The sequence below is a fragment of the Octopus bimaculoides genome, chromosome 3, assembly GCF_046866305.1.
Source record: "Octopus bimaculoides isolate indiv1 chromosome 3, ASM4686630v1, whole genome shotgun sequence".
NCBI classification, from domain to species: domain Eukaryota; kingdom Metazoa; phylum Mollusca; class Cephalopoda; order Octopoda; family Octopodidae; genus Octopus; species Octopus bimaculoides.
The window spans coordinates 13,304,337-13,323,317 of NC_142930.1; the positions used below are offsets into that span (position 1 = coordinate 13,304,337).

The window sequence follows — 18,981 nt, forward strand, 5'->3', positions numbered from 1 at the left end:
GTTTCAGAGTTACTCTTACTCTCTCGTTTACTCTTTTACTTGTTTCAGTCATTTCACTGCGGCCATGCTGGAGCACCGCCTTTAGTCGAGAAAATCGACCCCAGGACTTATTCTATTGGTCTCTTTTTGCTGAACCGCTCTAAATTACGGGGACGTAAACACACCAGCATCAGTTGTCAAGTGATAGTGGGGGGACAAACACAGACACACATGCATATATATATATATATATATGTATATATATATATATGACGGGCTTCTTTCAGTTTCTGTCTACCAAATCCACTCACAAGGCTTTGGTCAGCCCAAGGCTATAGTAGAAGACACTTGCCCAAGGTGCCACGCAGTGGGACTGAACCCGGAACCATGTAGTTGGTAAGCAAGCTACTTACCACACAGCCACTCCTGCGCCTATGTTGTTAAATTTATTCTATATTTATCAAGTGGACCAAAGTTTCCAAATCTTTTTGCAACTATTACCCCTTTTCTTTTATACTGATATGTTTTCCATTGTCACTTTGCTATGATTCAATGCTCCTATCTTTGATTTTTAATGTACATACACGTAATACAAAACCAGAGGAATTTAGTTCCAAATACTAGTTTGACATAAGAATTTTCTTTCCACACAACCACATTACTATTCTGCTTCATATACATCTCTGTAGCTCCCAGCTGATATTTACCATTAAATTCTGTTTTATAGCTGTATTATATTTATAGGCACAAGTGTGGCTGTGTGGTTAGAAGCTTGCTTCTTGACTACTTGGTTCTGGGTTCAGTCCCACTGCATGGCACCTTGGGCTGACCAAAGCCTTGTGAGTGGATTTGGTAGACAAACTGGAAGAAGCCTGTCATGTATATATATGTATGTGTGTCTTTGTCCCCCACCACTGTTTGACAGCTGGTGTTGGTTTGTTTACATCTCTGTAACCTAGAAGTTTGGCAAAAGAGACCAATACAATAAGTATCAGGCTGGGGTCGATTTATTCGACTAAAAATTCAAGGCATATCATGATGTTACCTAATGCTACAGATGCAGTGGCCCTCTTTATTACATGTGTGAAAATACTCAGATTTTGACAGTGCCTTATCAATCAGAAAAGGTTGCAATAAGTACAAATATGAGTAAATTACGTGATATTAAAGATGTAATGATGCTCAACAAAGGATGACTTATTACCTCATGTAACAAGGTTTCACTATTGATTTTAGATGTCTACATAAGTAGGAACAAATATCAAACACCCTTTCAGGTTTCCCGCAATTAACCTAGTGGAACATCTAGGATGCAACAAATGGTGGAGGGAGAGAGGTTTGTGCCAACTGAAATTGGTATGATTAGTAATTTCTCGAGCCCCAAACCAGTTCTGGTTGAGTTGACAAATGATCAAAGACAATCCAAATGCAAACATAGTCTTTAGTCAGTCAGTGTGTCTCTAAAGCTATATTACCCAATATGCTCTCCTCGTTTTAATTTTTGAAGATGGTAAGTTGTGATTTGAGGGTCTTTTTGGTTTTTATGTATAGAAAACATCAACTACATTATTATCGTTTAATGTCCCCTTTCCATGCTAGCATGGGTTGGATGATTTGACTGAGGACTGGTGAATCAGATAGCTACACCAGGCTCCAATCTGATTTGGCAGGGTTTCTACAGCTGGATGCCCTTCCTAACGCCAACCACTCAGAGAGTGTAGTGGGTGCCTTTAAAATTAGTATTTTATATATCAATCTTTGAGAGGATGAAAGGTAAAGCTGATGCCAGTGGAATCTGAACTCAAAACATTACGAGCCAGAACAAACACCACAATAATATATCTGCTTACTTGGCCACCTTACTATATATATGCATATACATATATATAGACATGGGGGAGAGAGAGAGAATATCTTACTATGAAGTTAACCACTCATTAGAATCCCCCTGGTAAATGGTAAATACTTTCTTGGAAGAATCCTAGTACTGGCTTAACACTTAAGCATTTTAGCTGACCATATCTGGCCCAAATATTCTACAATTTTTTATGTTCAAATCAGCCTCTAGCACCTACCCTACAATGTCATTCTAAAAATGAATAATCACATCACCAAAATCTCAAAGCTAGAAGATAATGCATGATTGATTCAAAACGATGAGGAAAAAATATGTATTACATTTAAGAGAGTAATCTGATTGCTAAAGGGTTAAGTAATAGAATCTCAACCATGATACCATATTAGCTTTGCCCCAAAGCTTATTTGTTATTCAATTATTGAGCAGAAAAGATGAAAGAGAAACCAAAACCTTTGTGAGATATCAAAATGCCACACAGTAAAAGCTGTTTAGAAAGGTAGGAATATATATATTATATATACATACATATATATATATATTTATATATATATATATATACATATATATGATATTTATATAGATGCAATATTTGACAGTGCATATTTCAGAGTCAATTAACCAATTAAATGCTGAACTCTTGATATTCCCTAGTGCATTAGCTTGGTGCATGTGCTACAAGGTATTAATTTTCTTTTAGATTTCTAACTATAGTTCCTATGATGAAGCAATTTTTACTTTTTGGGGAGGATAAAAAAAAATAAAAAAAATTGAACTTGAAAATTTTAAACTACACAGAAGTTGTTCTAATGTTTGTATATGTTTTCAAAGAGTCAGAAGAATGGGAAAAGGGGGAATAAGACAAACAAAATGAGGATGAAGAGGGTAAGAAAGAGCACCATGAACTCCCTGAAAAAAAAAAAAAAACCCAAAAAAACCAAAGAAACAAAGAACAAAATGAAGGAAAAGAAACAAATAATAGAAACCCTTAAAAGGAAATAAAATATATGAAGATAAAATAAAACAAAACTAATGAAGCTTATAGAATGCTCTGAAACTTATTATATTTAACATATTTAGCAACTCCTACGGTTTTATTCTAAATGCACCTGATGTTTTATCCGATTTCTGCTGCATTAGCATTGCTTAATTTAATTTTTTTTTTTCTCAGTATTGGGGAAAGATGCAACAGAATAACAAATAAAAATAAATGAAATGCTCAGAGATGAAAGCTTTCAGCAATAGTAAAATTGAGCAAGCAAGCAATTTAAGATACAAAACATAAAAAAAAAGGGAAACAATTGAATTAAAGAAAAATATCCTTCTGATGTGTGTTATGTTGTTTCTATCATTTTAGCAACTGTTTATTTTGCTTTTTTGTTTGCTTATATTTGCTTTAATTCAGTATAATGACCTATATCTAAATATGTATGAGTGTGTGTACACATGTATATGCTGTGTGTGTGTGTGTGTGTGTGTCTATGCGTACTCATACTTACACACTAGATGCACAGAATTCAAGAGATTTTGGAAGTTCTTTGATAAAGGAATGAGGTCAGAGTTGATATGATATCCTTCAGTAAATAACTGATATGATTGTATGAGAATAAAAATTATATTTACACTACTGCTGCTACAAAAGATCACACATTTTTGGAGAAAATAATTGACTAAATCAATCTCAGTTGCTGGACAATTATTTACTTGAAATATGAAAGAGAATGCTCTCTCAAAAGAACAACAGAGTCTAGACATTGCAAGTATGTGATGTTACACAGATTAAAACATAAAACCAATGTTGATAATTTCATTATGATATTTAAATTACAGTTTATATTGTTAAAATAGATCCTTTCACAAATGATAATGATCCATAAAACCAATTCTTAACATGAATTTATGTAACATTAAGATAAGTGGTAACATTTTCCCTAGATAAATGTGTATTAATAGCTGTTAATTTTTTATTTTTTTCCAAAAGCTGATTTGATTGTTACTGAATTACCTCATTCACTACAGCTGGATAAGGAGAACAATACAGAATTAAGTATAATGATGTAAAAATGTTATAAGATGTTTGCAGTAGGTTTGAACTCAACGTCTTATTCACCTAGCCATTTTGCTTTTCCTGACAAGTAGATCACTTCAATTTTTTTGATAAATAACTCATCTGATTGCTTTTGGTAGAGCACACTGCCTTAACACCTTAGCCTTTAAACCAGCTGTATCCAGCCAAAAATTTTTCTACCTCTTTTATGTGAAAACCAGCCAGATCTGGTCTTTTGCACCTGCTCTACAATGTTTATCTAAAGAGAAACAATCACATCATCAAAATCTCACAGCTATGAGATGATGCATGATTAATTCAAAACAACTGAATAAATAAGAATATATTTGACAAAATAATTTGAATGCCAAAGGATTAAGTTGAAGTCACTTTGATGCACTCAACAACCCTAGTAAATCCTACAGATTTAGAATAAAAACAAAATGTTCTTATAATCCCAACAGAAATCCTATAAAATTTCAAATTTTTTATTAGTGGCACCTCTACACTTAACTGGTTCAAAAGGGATCTTGAGATGATTGCTCAACCCAAAAGATACAATGAAAAAGCCTTAGATCTTGAAATGGTAGTCCAAAACTTGACCCACTCATGCATTTTCCTTCTTTCTTTCCCACAGAAAATTCACAAAAAAAAAAAAAAAAAAAGTAAGAAAAAAATAAAAGGACAGAAACAAGATTTATATTTTTCTCCAAAGACATGAAAACTGAAAGAATGACTGCAATTTCAATTCTTTCCTCCATAGCCTGAATTTATGAATGTTTTAAAAGCTCACAAAAAGAATGAATATATTATGGTTAAGTTGATTTGCCATAAAGAATGAGAGAGAAAAACAATGTTTCAGATATTTTTTCAGAGAGAAAAAATATCGGCCACTATAGTCTGTTTACCAAATAACAACTTTCTGAAATATAGGATTGTTCACCTCGCGTGCACCCCAACTTTCCTTTATTTCTATTTTAATCAGTCTACTTTCTACAGATTAACTTTTGCTAACACAAACCACCACCAGTTTACTCGGATTCTGGATCTTAATTTAAATTTTGTTTTAGATTTGACAAAATAATAGACCATATAATTCATAGGCTGTGAGTTCAAAATAAGAAACAATGTTTTTGAGAATTCGCCATTAATTTTAAAAGACTAATTCAAATAACTATGAAACATTAATCTGTTTCAAAAGCCCAACTAATGAAATATGCCTGCATAATACCTGAACTGTAAGAACCTCAAGTTAATAAGGATTTCTTAAATTAGCAGAGAAGTTTAGAGAAGGGGTGTCTAGACAACTAAATTGATTTTCTATCCCTTCTCTACTAACAACATGACATGTACCTCTTTTATCAAACCCTCCGTGGCATAAATAAAAAAATAAAAATTGAAAGCCCATCTTGGTAAGATTTCATTTCAGAATCTGTAAAGTGTGGAACTATAAATACTGTTAGACATTTCACCTGCTAATCTACAATATCTATCACTCCTCCACTTCCAACCACACCAAAAGGTTAATCTATAATAATAATGATTCTAATCCAATACCCTATAGTTTTTGTTCTTTGCTCTTAATTTTTTTTCCCAATTAATGTTTGCAAATTCATTTTATTCTGGCTTCATTTAACATTTAAAATAAAAAAAATTATTTTCATTTATGAATTGAAAGGGAAGGAAAAAAAAATTTAAGAACATAAAAGTGGGTGATGGGATAGCATTTAGTGGAAACTGGAATCAAATATGAAGTAAAGAAGAAAATAATAGTTAAAAGACATTTAGAAAGAAAATAAATAAATAAATAAAATAGCAAATACCTAAGCATGAAAATATAACAAACAAAAAAAAAAAAAGAAAAAAATTGGGGGAAAAATCGAGAAGACATGCATACAGCAGGGGCAGAAAAAGAAAAAGAGAAATAAAAAAAAAAGCAGTATAACCTACAAGATGAAATCTTGTTTGTTTTTGGGAGATGTGGAATGATGATGATGATGATGATGATGACGATAATGGTGGTAGTGGTGGAATAAATGATTATAATAACATTAAAGATAAAGGTTATATATAACATCATCAAGAGCAAAGGTAATAACATTCATAATGGAAAGACTTCAAATAACAATAATAATAATACTAAAATTAGTGGTGATGATGATATTGATGTAAAATAGAATATGATAATGGCTACACATTTTAGGAGTGGAACAGTTAATTAATCAAACTGCAGTGGTTGTCTGGTATGAATTTTATTGCACCCCTGGAAGAATGCAAAGAAAGCAGAGGAAGTGCAAAGACAATTCTGTTAGAATTTGAGCTCAGAATCAGAAGGAACCAAACTAGAAATATTACCTGCCTGTGAATTCTAATATCTACTGTCCTTTATTATAATAATCCTTTCTACTCTAGGCAAAAGACCTGATTTTTTTTTTTTTTTTTGTATATTTTTTTTTGCAGGGGAGTGGGGTGCAGATAGTTGATTACATCGACCCAAGTATTCAACTGGTACTTATTTTACTGACTCCTAAAGGATGAAAGGCAAAATCGACCTCGGTTGAATATGTCCTTATTAAAATAACATTGGTCTCAAACTTTGGCTCACAGAGCCTACCACAGCAAACAAGTTTGAGCACACTGAGAAATAAAACAATAATAACAATAATAAACAAATAAATAATGATAATTTTTTCTAATTGTGGAAAGAAGGCAGCAATATTAGAAAGCAAAATTTGTCGATTAAATCAAGCCCAGTATGTGACTGGTACTTCATTTTGTCAACCTCAAAAAGGCAAACGGCCCAGAGCCAACCAAAGTCTTGAGAGTAGTTTTGGTAGATGGAAACTGAAAGAAGCTCATCATGAGCATATGTGTCATTGTGTGTGCGTGTGTATGTACATCATCATCATCTTGGCATAGTGTAATGGTTGCAAATGAGCATCACTTATTTCCAGTCTTCCATAAAAAACATGTCTGGCCATGGGAAAATATTACTTTGCCTGGGAACAGATGAGGGTTAGTGACAGGAAGAGTATCTGGTTATAGAAAATCTGCCTCAACTAATATCTAAGCACTAATTAACAAATTATGTCTGACTCATGCAAAACAGGAAAAGTGGACATTAAAATGATGATTCTGATGATGATATGAGAGGACATCAGCACAGTCAATTGATCTCAATTTTGCCTTCAACATACTAGATTGGCCCAGTTGGTTAGGCCTTGCACTTGTGCTGCAGCTTCGCATTCCTGGCACTTGTGCCGGTGGCATGTGAAAAGTCATTCGAGCGAGATCATTGCCAGTGCCGCTGGACTGGCTCCTGTACAGGTGGTACGTAAAATACACCATTTTGAGCGTGGCCATTGCCAGTACCGCCTGACTGGCCTTTGTGCCGGTGGCACGTAAAAGCACCCACTACACTCTCGGAGTGGTTGGCGTTAGGAAGGGCATCTAGCTGTAGAAACTCTGCCAAATCAGATTGGAGCCTGGTGTAACCATCTGGTTCACCAGTCCTCAGTCAAATCGTCCAACCCATGCTAGCATGGAAAGCAGATGGTAAACAATGATGATGATGTATTATTTGGCATGTGCCTTTATGAACAGAGTTCAAATCCTGCCTATATCAATTTTGCCTATCATCGCTCCTGAGGCCAGTGAAATAATGTTAGTCTATAAAGGACTAAGGTTGATATAGTAATTAACTGAAACCTTTGAAGGTGGTGTTCTAGCATGGCCATAAGTTTAATGACAGAAAATAATAGAAAAAATACAAAACTGCATAATTTTCATTTCTCCACCCACTAAAATAGTGTGAAAATTAATCAATAATAATGACAACATTAATTATGATCAATATTACCATGATGATCATCATCAAAGAAAATAATGATTTCACACAATGACATCAGACCAACATTTTGAGAAGGACATAGTCAATCAGTTGACCCCCGTTTCTGACATCATCAACATCATAACAAAGACACAACATAAATGATTTTTGTTTTGTTTTTGTTTTTAAATAAAGGATATAAATACAAATACGTAAAAAAAAAAAAATATTGTGGAGGACAGTGGGTAAAACAACAAAAAGGATAAGGAAGAAAAAAAGAAAAAAAATGATAGGATATTGGCACTGAAAGAAAAGAAAGGCAGTAAAAGAGGAGATATAATAAGGAAAAGATAAAGACCAAGAGTATAATAATAATAATAATAATAATAATAATAATAATAATAATAATAATGATGATGATGATGATGATGATAAACAGAGTACTAACAGCAGCCTTTCTTTGTGTAAGGAAAAATTATGAAGAGAAAAACGAAAGCAGTTAAGAAAACACATGTGTGAAGGGTGGACTTGAATAAACATACCCAACAAAATATTGAAGTCAAAAAGAAAGATTGATGAGTTTTATAGAAGAAATAAATTATACAAAGGAATTTATTTTGCCCATCACTTCTACTCATAGTAAAGTGAAACTATATTTAGAGATCTTAAGGTTTTATGTCTCAGACACATGTATGTATGTATGTATATATATATATATATATATATATATATATATATATATATATATATAAATATTCATGATGGCTTTCCACTCAAACATTACTGCATGAATGTGCCTAAGTGTTGTATATGTGTGTATGTATATATATATAGATAGATAGATATGGGGAGAGGAAGTGGGAGAGAGAAATTGAGACATAAATATTAGTGATCTGATGTAAAATAGATTATGAAGGAAAAGAGAGAAAGAGGATTAAAAAAAAATTATAAGAATAGAGAGAATTAAATATAGACACCCCCATCAAAAAAATTAATAAGTATTAATATTTAATTATCTGTAAGACAGCAAGCTGGCAGAATTGTTGGCATGCTGGGCAAAATGCTTAGCGACACTTTGTCTATCTTTACATTCCGGAGTTTATATTATTGAGGTTGTCTTTGTCTTTCACTCTTTGAGGATCGATACACTAAGTACCATTAGAACATTGGAGTTGATGTAATCAACTTACCCAACACCCCCGAAATTGCTGGCCTTGTGCCAAAATTTGAAATTAACATTTAATGACCTGAGGGTGGTGCACTGGTAGAATCATTAGAGTGTCTGACAAAATGCCTTGTAGTATTTGCCCACATTCTTTATGGTCTGAGTTCAAATCCTGCACAGGTAAATTTTACCTTTTATCCTTCCTGGTCAATAAAGCACTAGTCAAGTGCTCTTGACTCGAAAACTTGTAGCCTTGTGCTGATGTAATAAGTGAATTTTTAATTAACTAACTCCTACCTTCCAAATTTAGGGTAACTCCACATTACTCTGTAGGACGCAGAAGGCCTATTTCCTGGTTTCTCTGATGTATTTTTACCTCCCTGGATGAGGCATCGGTCTGATGCAGGATTACTAATTTTTTCTAGCTGGGCAGACTGGAGCATTGTGAAATGAAGTGTTTTGCTCAAGAACACAACACATCGCCCAGTCCAGGAATGGAAACCACAATCTTACAATCAGGAGTTCAACACTGTAACCACTAAGCCATGCACCCTTACTCTTTCCAACTATAGTTCTATCTACTTATTATTGTTCATCCTTACATTAAACTTACCCAACAAACCTAAGATCAAAGGTGATCTACCCAGTATTGCTCAGTATTTTTCAGACCTCACAATTCACCTATCCTAATATCACATGGACTTACTTGATTTCAAAACTTTATTAACTCAGATTCTAGGATGACTCCAACCCATTATTGATTATTTTGTTGTTGTCATGAGGATTTTATAAACTTTTGATATAACATGAAATAATTCTATTTTAGAAACAGTGGATCTTGAAGCACATATCATATCACCTTTGAACTGAAAATGTCAAAAACTACCTGGTGCGACACAAACCCACATCTGTAGGTGTGACAGGTGTCCTACTTCTCACTTTTTCTATTGAAAAGGTTTTCCAACACAATACTGATATGCTACTATATATAGCTGTATGTGCTTCAAGATCAACTGCTCCTAAAAAGAATTATAAGTGGGGTTTTTTTTAAAAAAATTTTTATCAATAAAATCATAACAACATTCTCCACCGACATAGCTTTCTTCCTTTGGTACTTGCCATTTTTTTTTTTTCGCTTTATACGGTCTAACCACTAATCATGACAATTTTATGAAACAATATCACACCTGCTTATTTAATCACCTAATTATTATTTATTCATTTTTTTTTTTCTTTCATTTCAAAACTGTCTCCCCGTAACTACTTCTTAATTAAAAATTTCGGGACACAGGAATTCTAATTCTAGTATACATAAACCAATGGGGTCAAAGTAAACTGAACAACTGTCTGAAAAGCTCAACAACAAGTGGCACAAAAGTTATTACAGATCATAGACTAAAAATGCACACACAATGTGTGTGTGTGTGTGTGTGTGTGTGTGTGTGTGTGTGTGTGTGTGTGTGTGTGTGTGTGTGTGCAAGCATGTGAGTATGTAGATGAACAGGATTATTTTCTCATACTGAAATGTTTCGCTTGATTGACTTGTCATAAATTCTACAAACCTTTTGAGCGCTTTTGAAGTTTTGTACAAAAGTATAAAAACAACTAAAACAATGTGTGTCTGTGTGTGTGTGTGAGTGGGTGGGGAGAGAGCGAGTGAGTGTCAATATGTAGCCAAAGAGATAGTCAACCAGCTGAGTCTATGCCCAAGACTACTTTTGAATTGGTTGTTGCTAATGGAATGGCAGCCTCTTACCATGTGACTATTCACATACAAACACACATAAATATTTACTACAATTATATGTTTACATCTAGATGCCAGATAATAAGGTGTGGTAGGAGGCAGGAAAAGAGGGAGTGAAATTACCTTGATCGCTATAGTAAATAAAAAAAAAAAACTAGCTCTACTTGGAGCTTGTCGTGAAAATATATATATATATATATATATATATATATATATATATATATATATATATATATAAAGTAACAGAAAAGAAATCCAAAGACAGCAGAACAGTGACATTAATTGCTAGATGTAGTATGACATCCATCATGTGAAAGTATATATAATGACCGAAACCATTCAGAAAATAACAAACAGCAAACTTACAGAAAAGAAGCAACGACAACAGAACGAAATATACAGCAAATAAAGAAAAAAGAAAAAAAAAAAAAACCAACAAAAAAAAACTGAAAAATACAATTACAGACTAATAAGCATCAGAATGGTAAATTATCTAAACTAAGACATATATAAACAGGCAAGAAAGAACTGGGAGGTAGATGGGAGCTATAAAAGGACAACAAAGTGAAAATAAAAATAATAATAATAATAATAATGATAATACACAGAACTAGTCAAAACTCAAAGTGGTTGTTGGGGAACATAAATAATTATAATAATAATAATAATAATAATGATAATAATAAGTAACTAAGGAGTTGATAAAAAAGAGAATGGATGGAGACTCACTGTTTGGGAGGCTTCCCAGGTGGTAGACTGCAGTGTTAATAGAAGAAAGAAGAGAAGATTTAAAGGAGAAACAAGATTTAAATACCAGCTGCATAGTGAGGGTTTGCCCGATTTAAATATGTGTATGTGTGTATTCGAGATGTGTTTAATAGTGTTTGCTAGTTCAGTTAGGTTTGAGAATAGCTGCCCTAACATTGTTGTTGTTGTTGTTGGCACTCCATCACTTACGACGTCGAGGGTTCCAGTTGATCCGATCAACGGAACAGCCTGCTCGTGAAATTAACGTGCAAGTGGCTGAGCACTCCACAGACACGTGTACCCTTAACGTAGTTCTCGGGGATATTCAGCGTGAAACAGTGTGACAAAGCTGACCCTTTGAAATACAGGCACAACAGAAACAGGAAGTAAGAGTGAGAGAATGTTGTGGTGGAAGAGTACAGAAGGGTTCATCACCATCCCTTGCCGGAGCCTCATGGAGCTTTAGGAGTTTTCGCTCAATAAACACTCACAACGCCCGGCCTGGGAATCGAAACCGTGATCCTATGACCGCGGGTCCGCTGCTTTAACCACTGGGCCATGACACCTCCACTGCCCTAACATTAGTAAATAGTGTACTGTGTTATACATACTGAGCAAATATAAGTGTGTGTGTATGTGTGTGCATGTGTGAGTGTGTGTGCACACACATGCTTGCTGTTGTCTAGTACCACATTAATGTTGACTGGATACATCCAATCTTAAAAGGTATTGTGACAATAACCATCACAGCTTATTTTCAAGTATTGAAAATTACATTATCAAATGTCCTTCCACCTTTTAATTTTATTTTAGGTGGTAGAGAGTGATTTGGCACCTATTTCTAGGAGGATGAGTACACATGCATGCTGGGATATACATGCATTCCAGAAAGCACAAGAGTGTAAGTGCACGTTTATGCATGTGACCAGACTCTGATAAAGAAGGTTACCCAAGAATAGGTTTAGCATTCAGCCAGTACACCTGTGTATGCGAGTAAACATTTAACTGAGAGATAAAGGAGCTCTGTCCCAAATGCTTGTAATAGAGTGGATTCCATTAAAGTCCTCGAGCACCCAGCTGTAGAAACCATGCCAAATCAGACTGGAACTTGGTGCAGCTCTCCAGCTTACCAGTTCCAGTCAAACCGTCTAACCCATGCCAGCATGGAAAACAGACGTTAAATGATGACGATGATGATGGGAAACAGATTACATGTACCATCCAAGAATATGTATAGTCTACTATTTAGACAAGCTTCTGTACAGTTTCTGGCTACCAAATTTCACTCACAAGGTTTGGGTTGACATGTGGCTGTGCAAGAAGATATATGCCCAATGTGCTTCATTGGAGGATTGAACAAGAAACCACATGTTGTAAGAAAATGTTCAGAAGTCACACAACTCCACTCATGCTTATATGTATATTTTCAGTGGTGCCAAGACAATGGAGTGTACATGGGAAGGAGACGCTTTCAGATTATGTGATATTGATGCCTTTCACAAAAGCATTTATAGTGAAGTAAGAAAAAGAGTCAAAACTGGGTTTCAAAAACCCTGTGTTACAGTTATGTGTGTGTGTGTGTGTGTGTGTGTGTGTGTGTGTGTGCATGTGAGTAGATTTATGCATTCTTGAAGGAATATAAAAAAAAAATTTGGGATGTAGCAGCAGGAAATTAAATGAAACGTTGAGAGAGAGACAAGGGAAGGGAAATAGAAAAAGAGAAAGAAATATATTTGATATTTTTCTCTTTTCTCAGGTAAATACCAATGCCATTTCTATTAATCTCTCACCATTTATTTCTTCTTCTTCACATCGTGCATGGAAGCCATAACGGATGTCCTGAATTTGAGAAATTCTGGAGGTAAAAAAAAAATAAACGAAGGATTAAACAAATTAAAAATGGGCCAAAGAGACAAAGAAAATGGAAGTGTGTGGAAAACAAAGAACAAATTTAGATATTTTAGATGTACTTTACACACATATACACACAAAAGTAGATATTTCAGACGCACACATATTGCACACGCACACAAACATGTTCTTCATTTTCCTTTTAACACATCATAAGTTCTTTGATGAGAACATTAAAGTTAGCTATGGTCATTTCAATATCACTTCTCAAATATCCAACCATAATTCAAATCATACAAACAAAAACACCACAACCACTAAAATGCCATTTCAAAAATACCATGTTCTGACCACATAACACGAAGTGGCTCTCAAAGGTGATCATATACAGAACAAAGATAACAACTGGATGGTACTGAGGGGAAATGCATTGGCCACTCAAAAAGTATATTTACAAGGAGATAGATACAGCACTCTAACTAGTTTAGAACCAGAGATAGTACCAGATTTTCTTCCCAATATGAGCAGAGTTTGAAGGATAGTGACATCACCAACATCTAGATAAGCTGCAGCATTGTCAAAAATGCAATTCTATATTTCTAATGGCTCTAAGAGATGCTACCCATGCTTGACAGCAAAATGTCACATTTTAACTCATTCTTTCAAAATGTTAAACAAGAAATCTAAAATATTAACCCAGTTAATATTTCTATCATAACCTGCACAGAACATTAGCTAAAGACACCTGTTTAAACATCACACAGCAGTAATTTTCTCTGCCTAGCACTGCAATGACTGTTGGCAGGTAGACAGATTATTTCTACATAAATACCCTTATTCTAACCCATCAATAGTCCACAAGTCCTAAATTGCCAACGTAAGCAGACCAATGAAAAATTGGCAATTCAACAGTCTTATTCTTCCATAAACCACCAATTGAGTGCCTCTATTCATCTATTTGTTGACAGAATGACTGCAAGCAGCGAGAATGTCAGAGACGTAAAATAGTACATCATCATCTTCCAGTTATATATATATATGTGTGTATATATATATATATATATATATATATATATATATATATATATATATATATATATATATATATATATATATATATATATATACATATATATATATATATACATATATACATATATATATATATATACATATATACATATATATATATATATACATATATATATATATATATATATATATATATATATATATATATATATATATATATATATATATATTTTCATTTCAAAGTTTCAGCTCAGAGCTGCGGCCATGCTGATGCACATATATATATATATATATATATATATATACATATATATACATATATATATATATATATATATATATATATATATATATATATATATATATATATATATACATATATATACATATATATATATATATATATATATATACACATATATACATATATATATATATATATATATATATATATATATATATATACATATATATATATATCGTAAATATAATAGTAAGCTTATAAGCTTTCACCATGTATTGACTATATATATATGGTCCCCTATCTGTCAATCTAGATTCATATCTATTCACCATTCTATTGTATTCATTGTATGTGAATGTATGTGTGTTAGCGTATCTATTTATCTATCGATTGATCTGCATGTCTATATCAATGGAAATAACTGAACAGAGCATATAAACTAGAAGAAGTTGGCTATAAAGAAAGAAAAGAAACAAAAAGAGATAAATTTTAAATGACTTACTCTCCTTGACTTGTAAAAGCTGAACACTTGCCATCTAGCCAGGAGCAATATGGATCTTGTAGGGCCACACATTCCCTGTATAATGATAATATGCATATATACATATCAAGAAAGTAATGAAAATGAAAGCAGAAAAACAGCAATACAACATAACATCCATTTACATACGCACGCACATATTCATACACATCTATGCACATATACACACACACACGCACATATTCATACACATCTATACACATATACACACACACTCACATATCCATACACATCTATAGACATACACACACACACACACACACGTCATACATAGGCTGGCATATTGGAAGCATTACATGTATCATCATTAATTGGATGTTGGTCACAGGATGAAAGAGGAAAATGAAGTTTTGAACACAGCTACAGTTGGAGGAGGAGGAGGAGGAGGAGGAAGAGGAAGAAGTGGGAGAACTAGTAATAAGGAAAAAAAGTATGAACAAATGAATGTTAGGAGAAAGAGAGAGAGAGAGTGAGAAAAAAAAACCAAGGGAGAAGGAGAGAAAGAAAGAAAATACAAAGGAATGAAAAATATTGCAAATGAAGGTAAAAAGTGTATGAAGTATGTCAAATAATGCATGAATAAATGAGAGAAAATGAAGCAACAGATGAGGTGAGTAAAAGAAAAAAAGGAAAAGAGAAAGAAAATCACAATAATGATAATGAGGCACAGAAAGACAAGAGATGAACCCAACAGTCAATAGATTAAGATAGAAAGTTGAGTAGGTTAACACAACCCACTTACTAGGTCTGCTTCTGTATTGACATGCATGATGGTGGTGATGATGATGATTTCAAATTTTTGCTACAGGGGGGGGGGGGGATTAAGTTTTTTGCGCTTGGAGGAGGGGATTAAATCGATCACATTGACTCCAGTGTGTAACTGGTACTTAATTAATCGAGCCCAAAAGGATGAAAGGCAAAGTCGACGACAGTGGAATTTGAACTTAGAACGTAGCAATGGGCGAAATACCGCTAAGCATTTCGCCTGGCATGCTAACGATTCTGGCAGCTTGCTGCCTTAGATGGGGGGGGGGGGCAGTCGATTAGATCAACTCCAGTACGCAACTGGTAATTAATTTATCGACCCCGAAAGGATGAAAGGCAAAGGAAACCTCAACAGAATCTGAACTTAAAACGTAAAGACAGGCAAAATACCGCTATGCATATCATCCAGCATGCTAACGATTCTGCCAGCTCACCACCTACTACTACTACTACTACTACTACTACTACTACTAATAATAATAATAATAGTAATAATTCTTTCTACTTTAGGCACAAAGTCTGAAATTTTGGGGAAGGGGTTAGTTGATTACATTGACCCAATACTCAGAAGGTACTATTTATTTTATTGACCTCGAAAGGATGCAAAGCAAAGCTGACCTCAGCAGGATTTGAACTCAGAATGTAAAGACAGATGAAACGCCATTAAGCATTTTGCCTGGTGTGCAAATGGTCTTGCTAGCTTGCTGCCTTGATAATAATATTTTCTTTTACTGGTCACTAAGAACAAAATATAATACACACTAAGGTGGGGTTTACATCAATCAAAAGAAGACACAACAATAATCATCATCATCATCGTTTAACGTCCGCCTTCCATGCTAGCATGGGTTGGACGATTTGACTGAGGACTGGTGAAACCGGATGGCAACACCAGGCTCCAATCTAATTTGGCAGAGTTTCTACAGCTGGATGCCCTTCCTAACGCCAACCACTCAGAGAGTGTAGTGGGTGCTTTTACGTGTCACCCGCACGAAAACGGCCACACTCGAAATGGTGTCTTTTATGTGCCACCCGCACAAGAGCCAGTCCAGGGGCACTGGCAACGATCTCGCTCGAAAACCCTACAAGGCCAGTCAAGCGGTATATATATATATATATATATAAATGAACTTAGATAAGTAAATAAATAGCATCTCCAATAATGGGGCAGTCCACTTAGGGAAATTCAAGAAAAACCCCTAAATTAAAATTCTTGGGTTACTCTACCATCTCCAAAGCATGAGCAGTGTTATTTTCCAGTTTGTTTCTTTCCTCCTACTTCATAAAACATATTCATAATAGGCCTGTTCAGCCTCACCAGTCTTGCCATTCTCACCCACCTTTCAATAAAAAACACTAGAAGGCATCACTCACTACCCTCTCAACTCTCACCTTCCTCTTCAAATGATACCTGAAGAAATTGACGAGAGCTTGGCCACAGAAGAAAGTGTTGGTCTCCAGGCCTTTCAGACACATTCACCATGTGGCCTCTTCTGCCACAGTCAATAAACAGAGAAAGATCTATCAGTCTTCACTATACACTCCAGAGACAGATGAATTTATCCTACAGAAGACAGTAGCTGTTTGATACAAACTTATGTTGTAGTTTCCAACATAGGCACAAGACCAGCAATTTGGCATAAAGAATTAATTATATTTGCAACAAGGAGAAAAAAAAAAAAGCGACTACTACTCACTTGCAAGATTTCTTCTCATGGCACCGATGTAAAGGTATTGATACAATATCGTCACTTGATACGATAACAAGTTTCTCCATTCCAAAATTATGATACACTTCTAAACCTTCCACTTTGGCTCCATGGTGGAAAACCTTTATTTCTTCGATGACAATGCTTCGGACTTTTTTCCCTTGGTCAATGTTCACCACTTTCAAAACATGACCATCATCTGAAAGGGACAGACAAGGAAGTGATGTGTGAAAGGAGAGGGAGGTAAAGAGAATAGTGAGATAAACAAAAAACAAAAACATATGATAAATTAAAAAAAAAAAAGCTCAAATATGCTTTGTATTTGTGTACTACTAACTTATTTTCTTCAAGTACATGATGCATGCTTATACATGAGGAGAATGATAGTTCAAAACACATTTTAGAAACATTACAAATATCTTTATTAAATTAGGAGAAACAGAGAAACAAAAAAAAAAAAAAAAAGGAAAAAAAGAAAATGAAGAAAGAAGGAAAAAAGAAAACAGAAAGAGGAAAAATATTGTGAAATGAAGAAAATAAAAATGATGGGGTTTGAGCAACAGTCCTCAGGCTTTTGGACTAGTTTCATGCAAGACAAATTTTCTTTGGATCATGAGAATCATGCAGAAACATACCAGACTACATAATATGTAATTCAATAATTATATATAATATATAATTTGATTATTATACACAGTATATGATTTAATTATGATATATATTAATTTCTTTCACATGTGCTGTGCCAGAGCACATCAGCAAATAGACTTCACTCTATTTGCATATAAGTCCCAGAACAGTGGTTTATTTTGTTTCAAGATGATCTGAGTACATGGTATTGATAAGTCACAATAAGGGAAAAATATCAATATGTACCATTCTCAGTCATCTGAAGTGAGTTGTCTTACCTGGTCTGGGACATTCAGTGTTCTGTAACACTCGGATTTGTGTAGGGAACTTTCCCAGACACTATTGCAAAGCATATATATATATATATATATATATAGAAGTTTCTCCATTTCATTTTTGCACTATCCCACTAAGTTCATTCGATAGCTGCAAAGCTCTTTCTGTTCAACCCTTGTACATGTATGTATATATATACACACACACACACATACACTCACAATGGCCATTTTTTGCACTCTCCTGCCTTCAAAAACCACATTTTCTACCTATCACTAACTTCCTCCTTTGCCTCTTCTCTGGAACTTTTCCTCCATCTGACAAAAAGCCATGCTCAAAATGTCATTTCTATTCCTATTTTTATTCCATCTTAAACTTTCACTGAGCATCAATTCAATATAGTACCCTGGACTGGCTCCTATGCGGGTGACACATAAAATACACCATTTTGAGCGTGGCCGTTGCCAGTACCGCCTGACTGGCCTTCGTGCGGGTGACACGTAACAGCACCCACTACACTCTCTGAGTGGTTGGCGTTAGGAAGGGCATCCAGCTGTGGAAACT

General features: G+C 34.3%; 1 protein-coding gene across 7 annotated transcripts in view; it reads right to left on the minus strand.

The window, feature by feature from the left end:
- LOC106872300 (semaphorin-1A) overlaps window positions 1-18,981 on the minus strand; it is a 407,407-nt gene that overhangs the window by 34,478 nt on the left and 353,948 nt on the right. For 4 of the 7 annotated variants that reach the window (XM_014919257.3, XM_089348636.1, XM_014919249.3 and 1 more), the window contains exons 14-16: window positions 17,500-17,710; window positions 14,999-15,073; window positions 13,160-13,224 (exon numbers count right to left, since the gene is read on the minus strand). In XM_014919257.3, the coding sequence (XP_014774743.1) occupies window positions 13,160-13,224; window positions 14,999-15,073; window positions 17,500-17,710 (351 nt within the window). Of the gene's footprint in view, window positions 1-11,351; window positions 11,379-13,159; window positions 13,225-14,998; window positions 15,074-17,499; window positions 17,711-18,981 lie in introns of all 7 variants that reach the window. The other 3 variants (XM_089348635.1, XM_014919241.3, XM_089348633.1) reach the window with 1 other exon arrangement.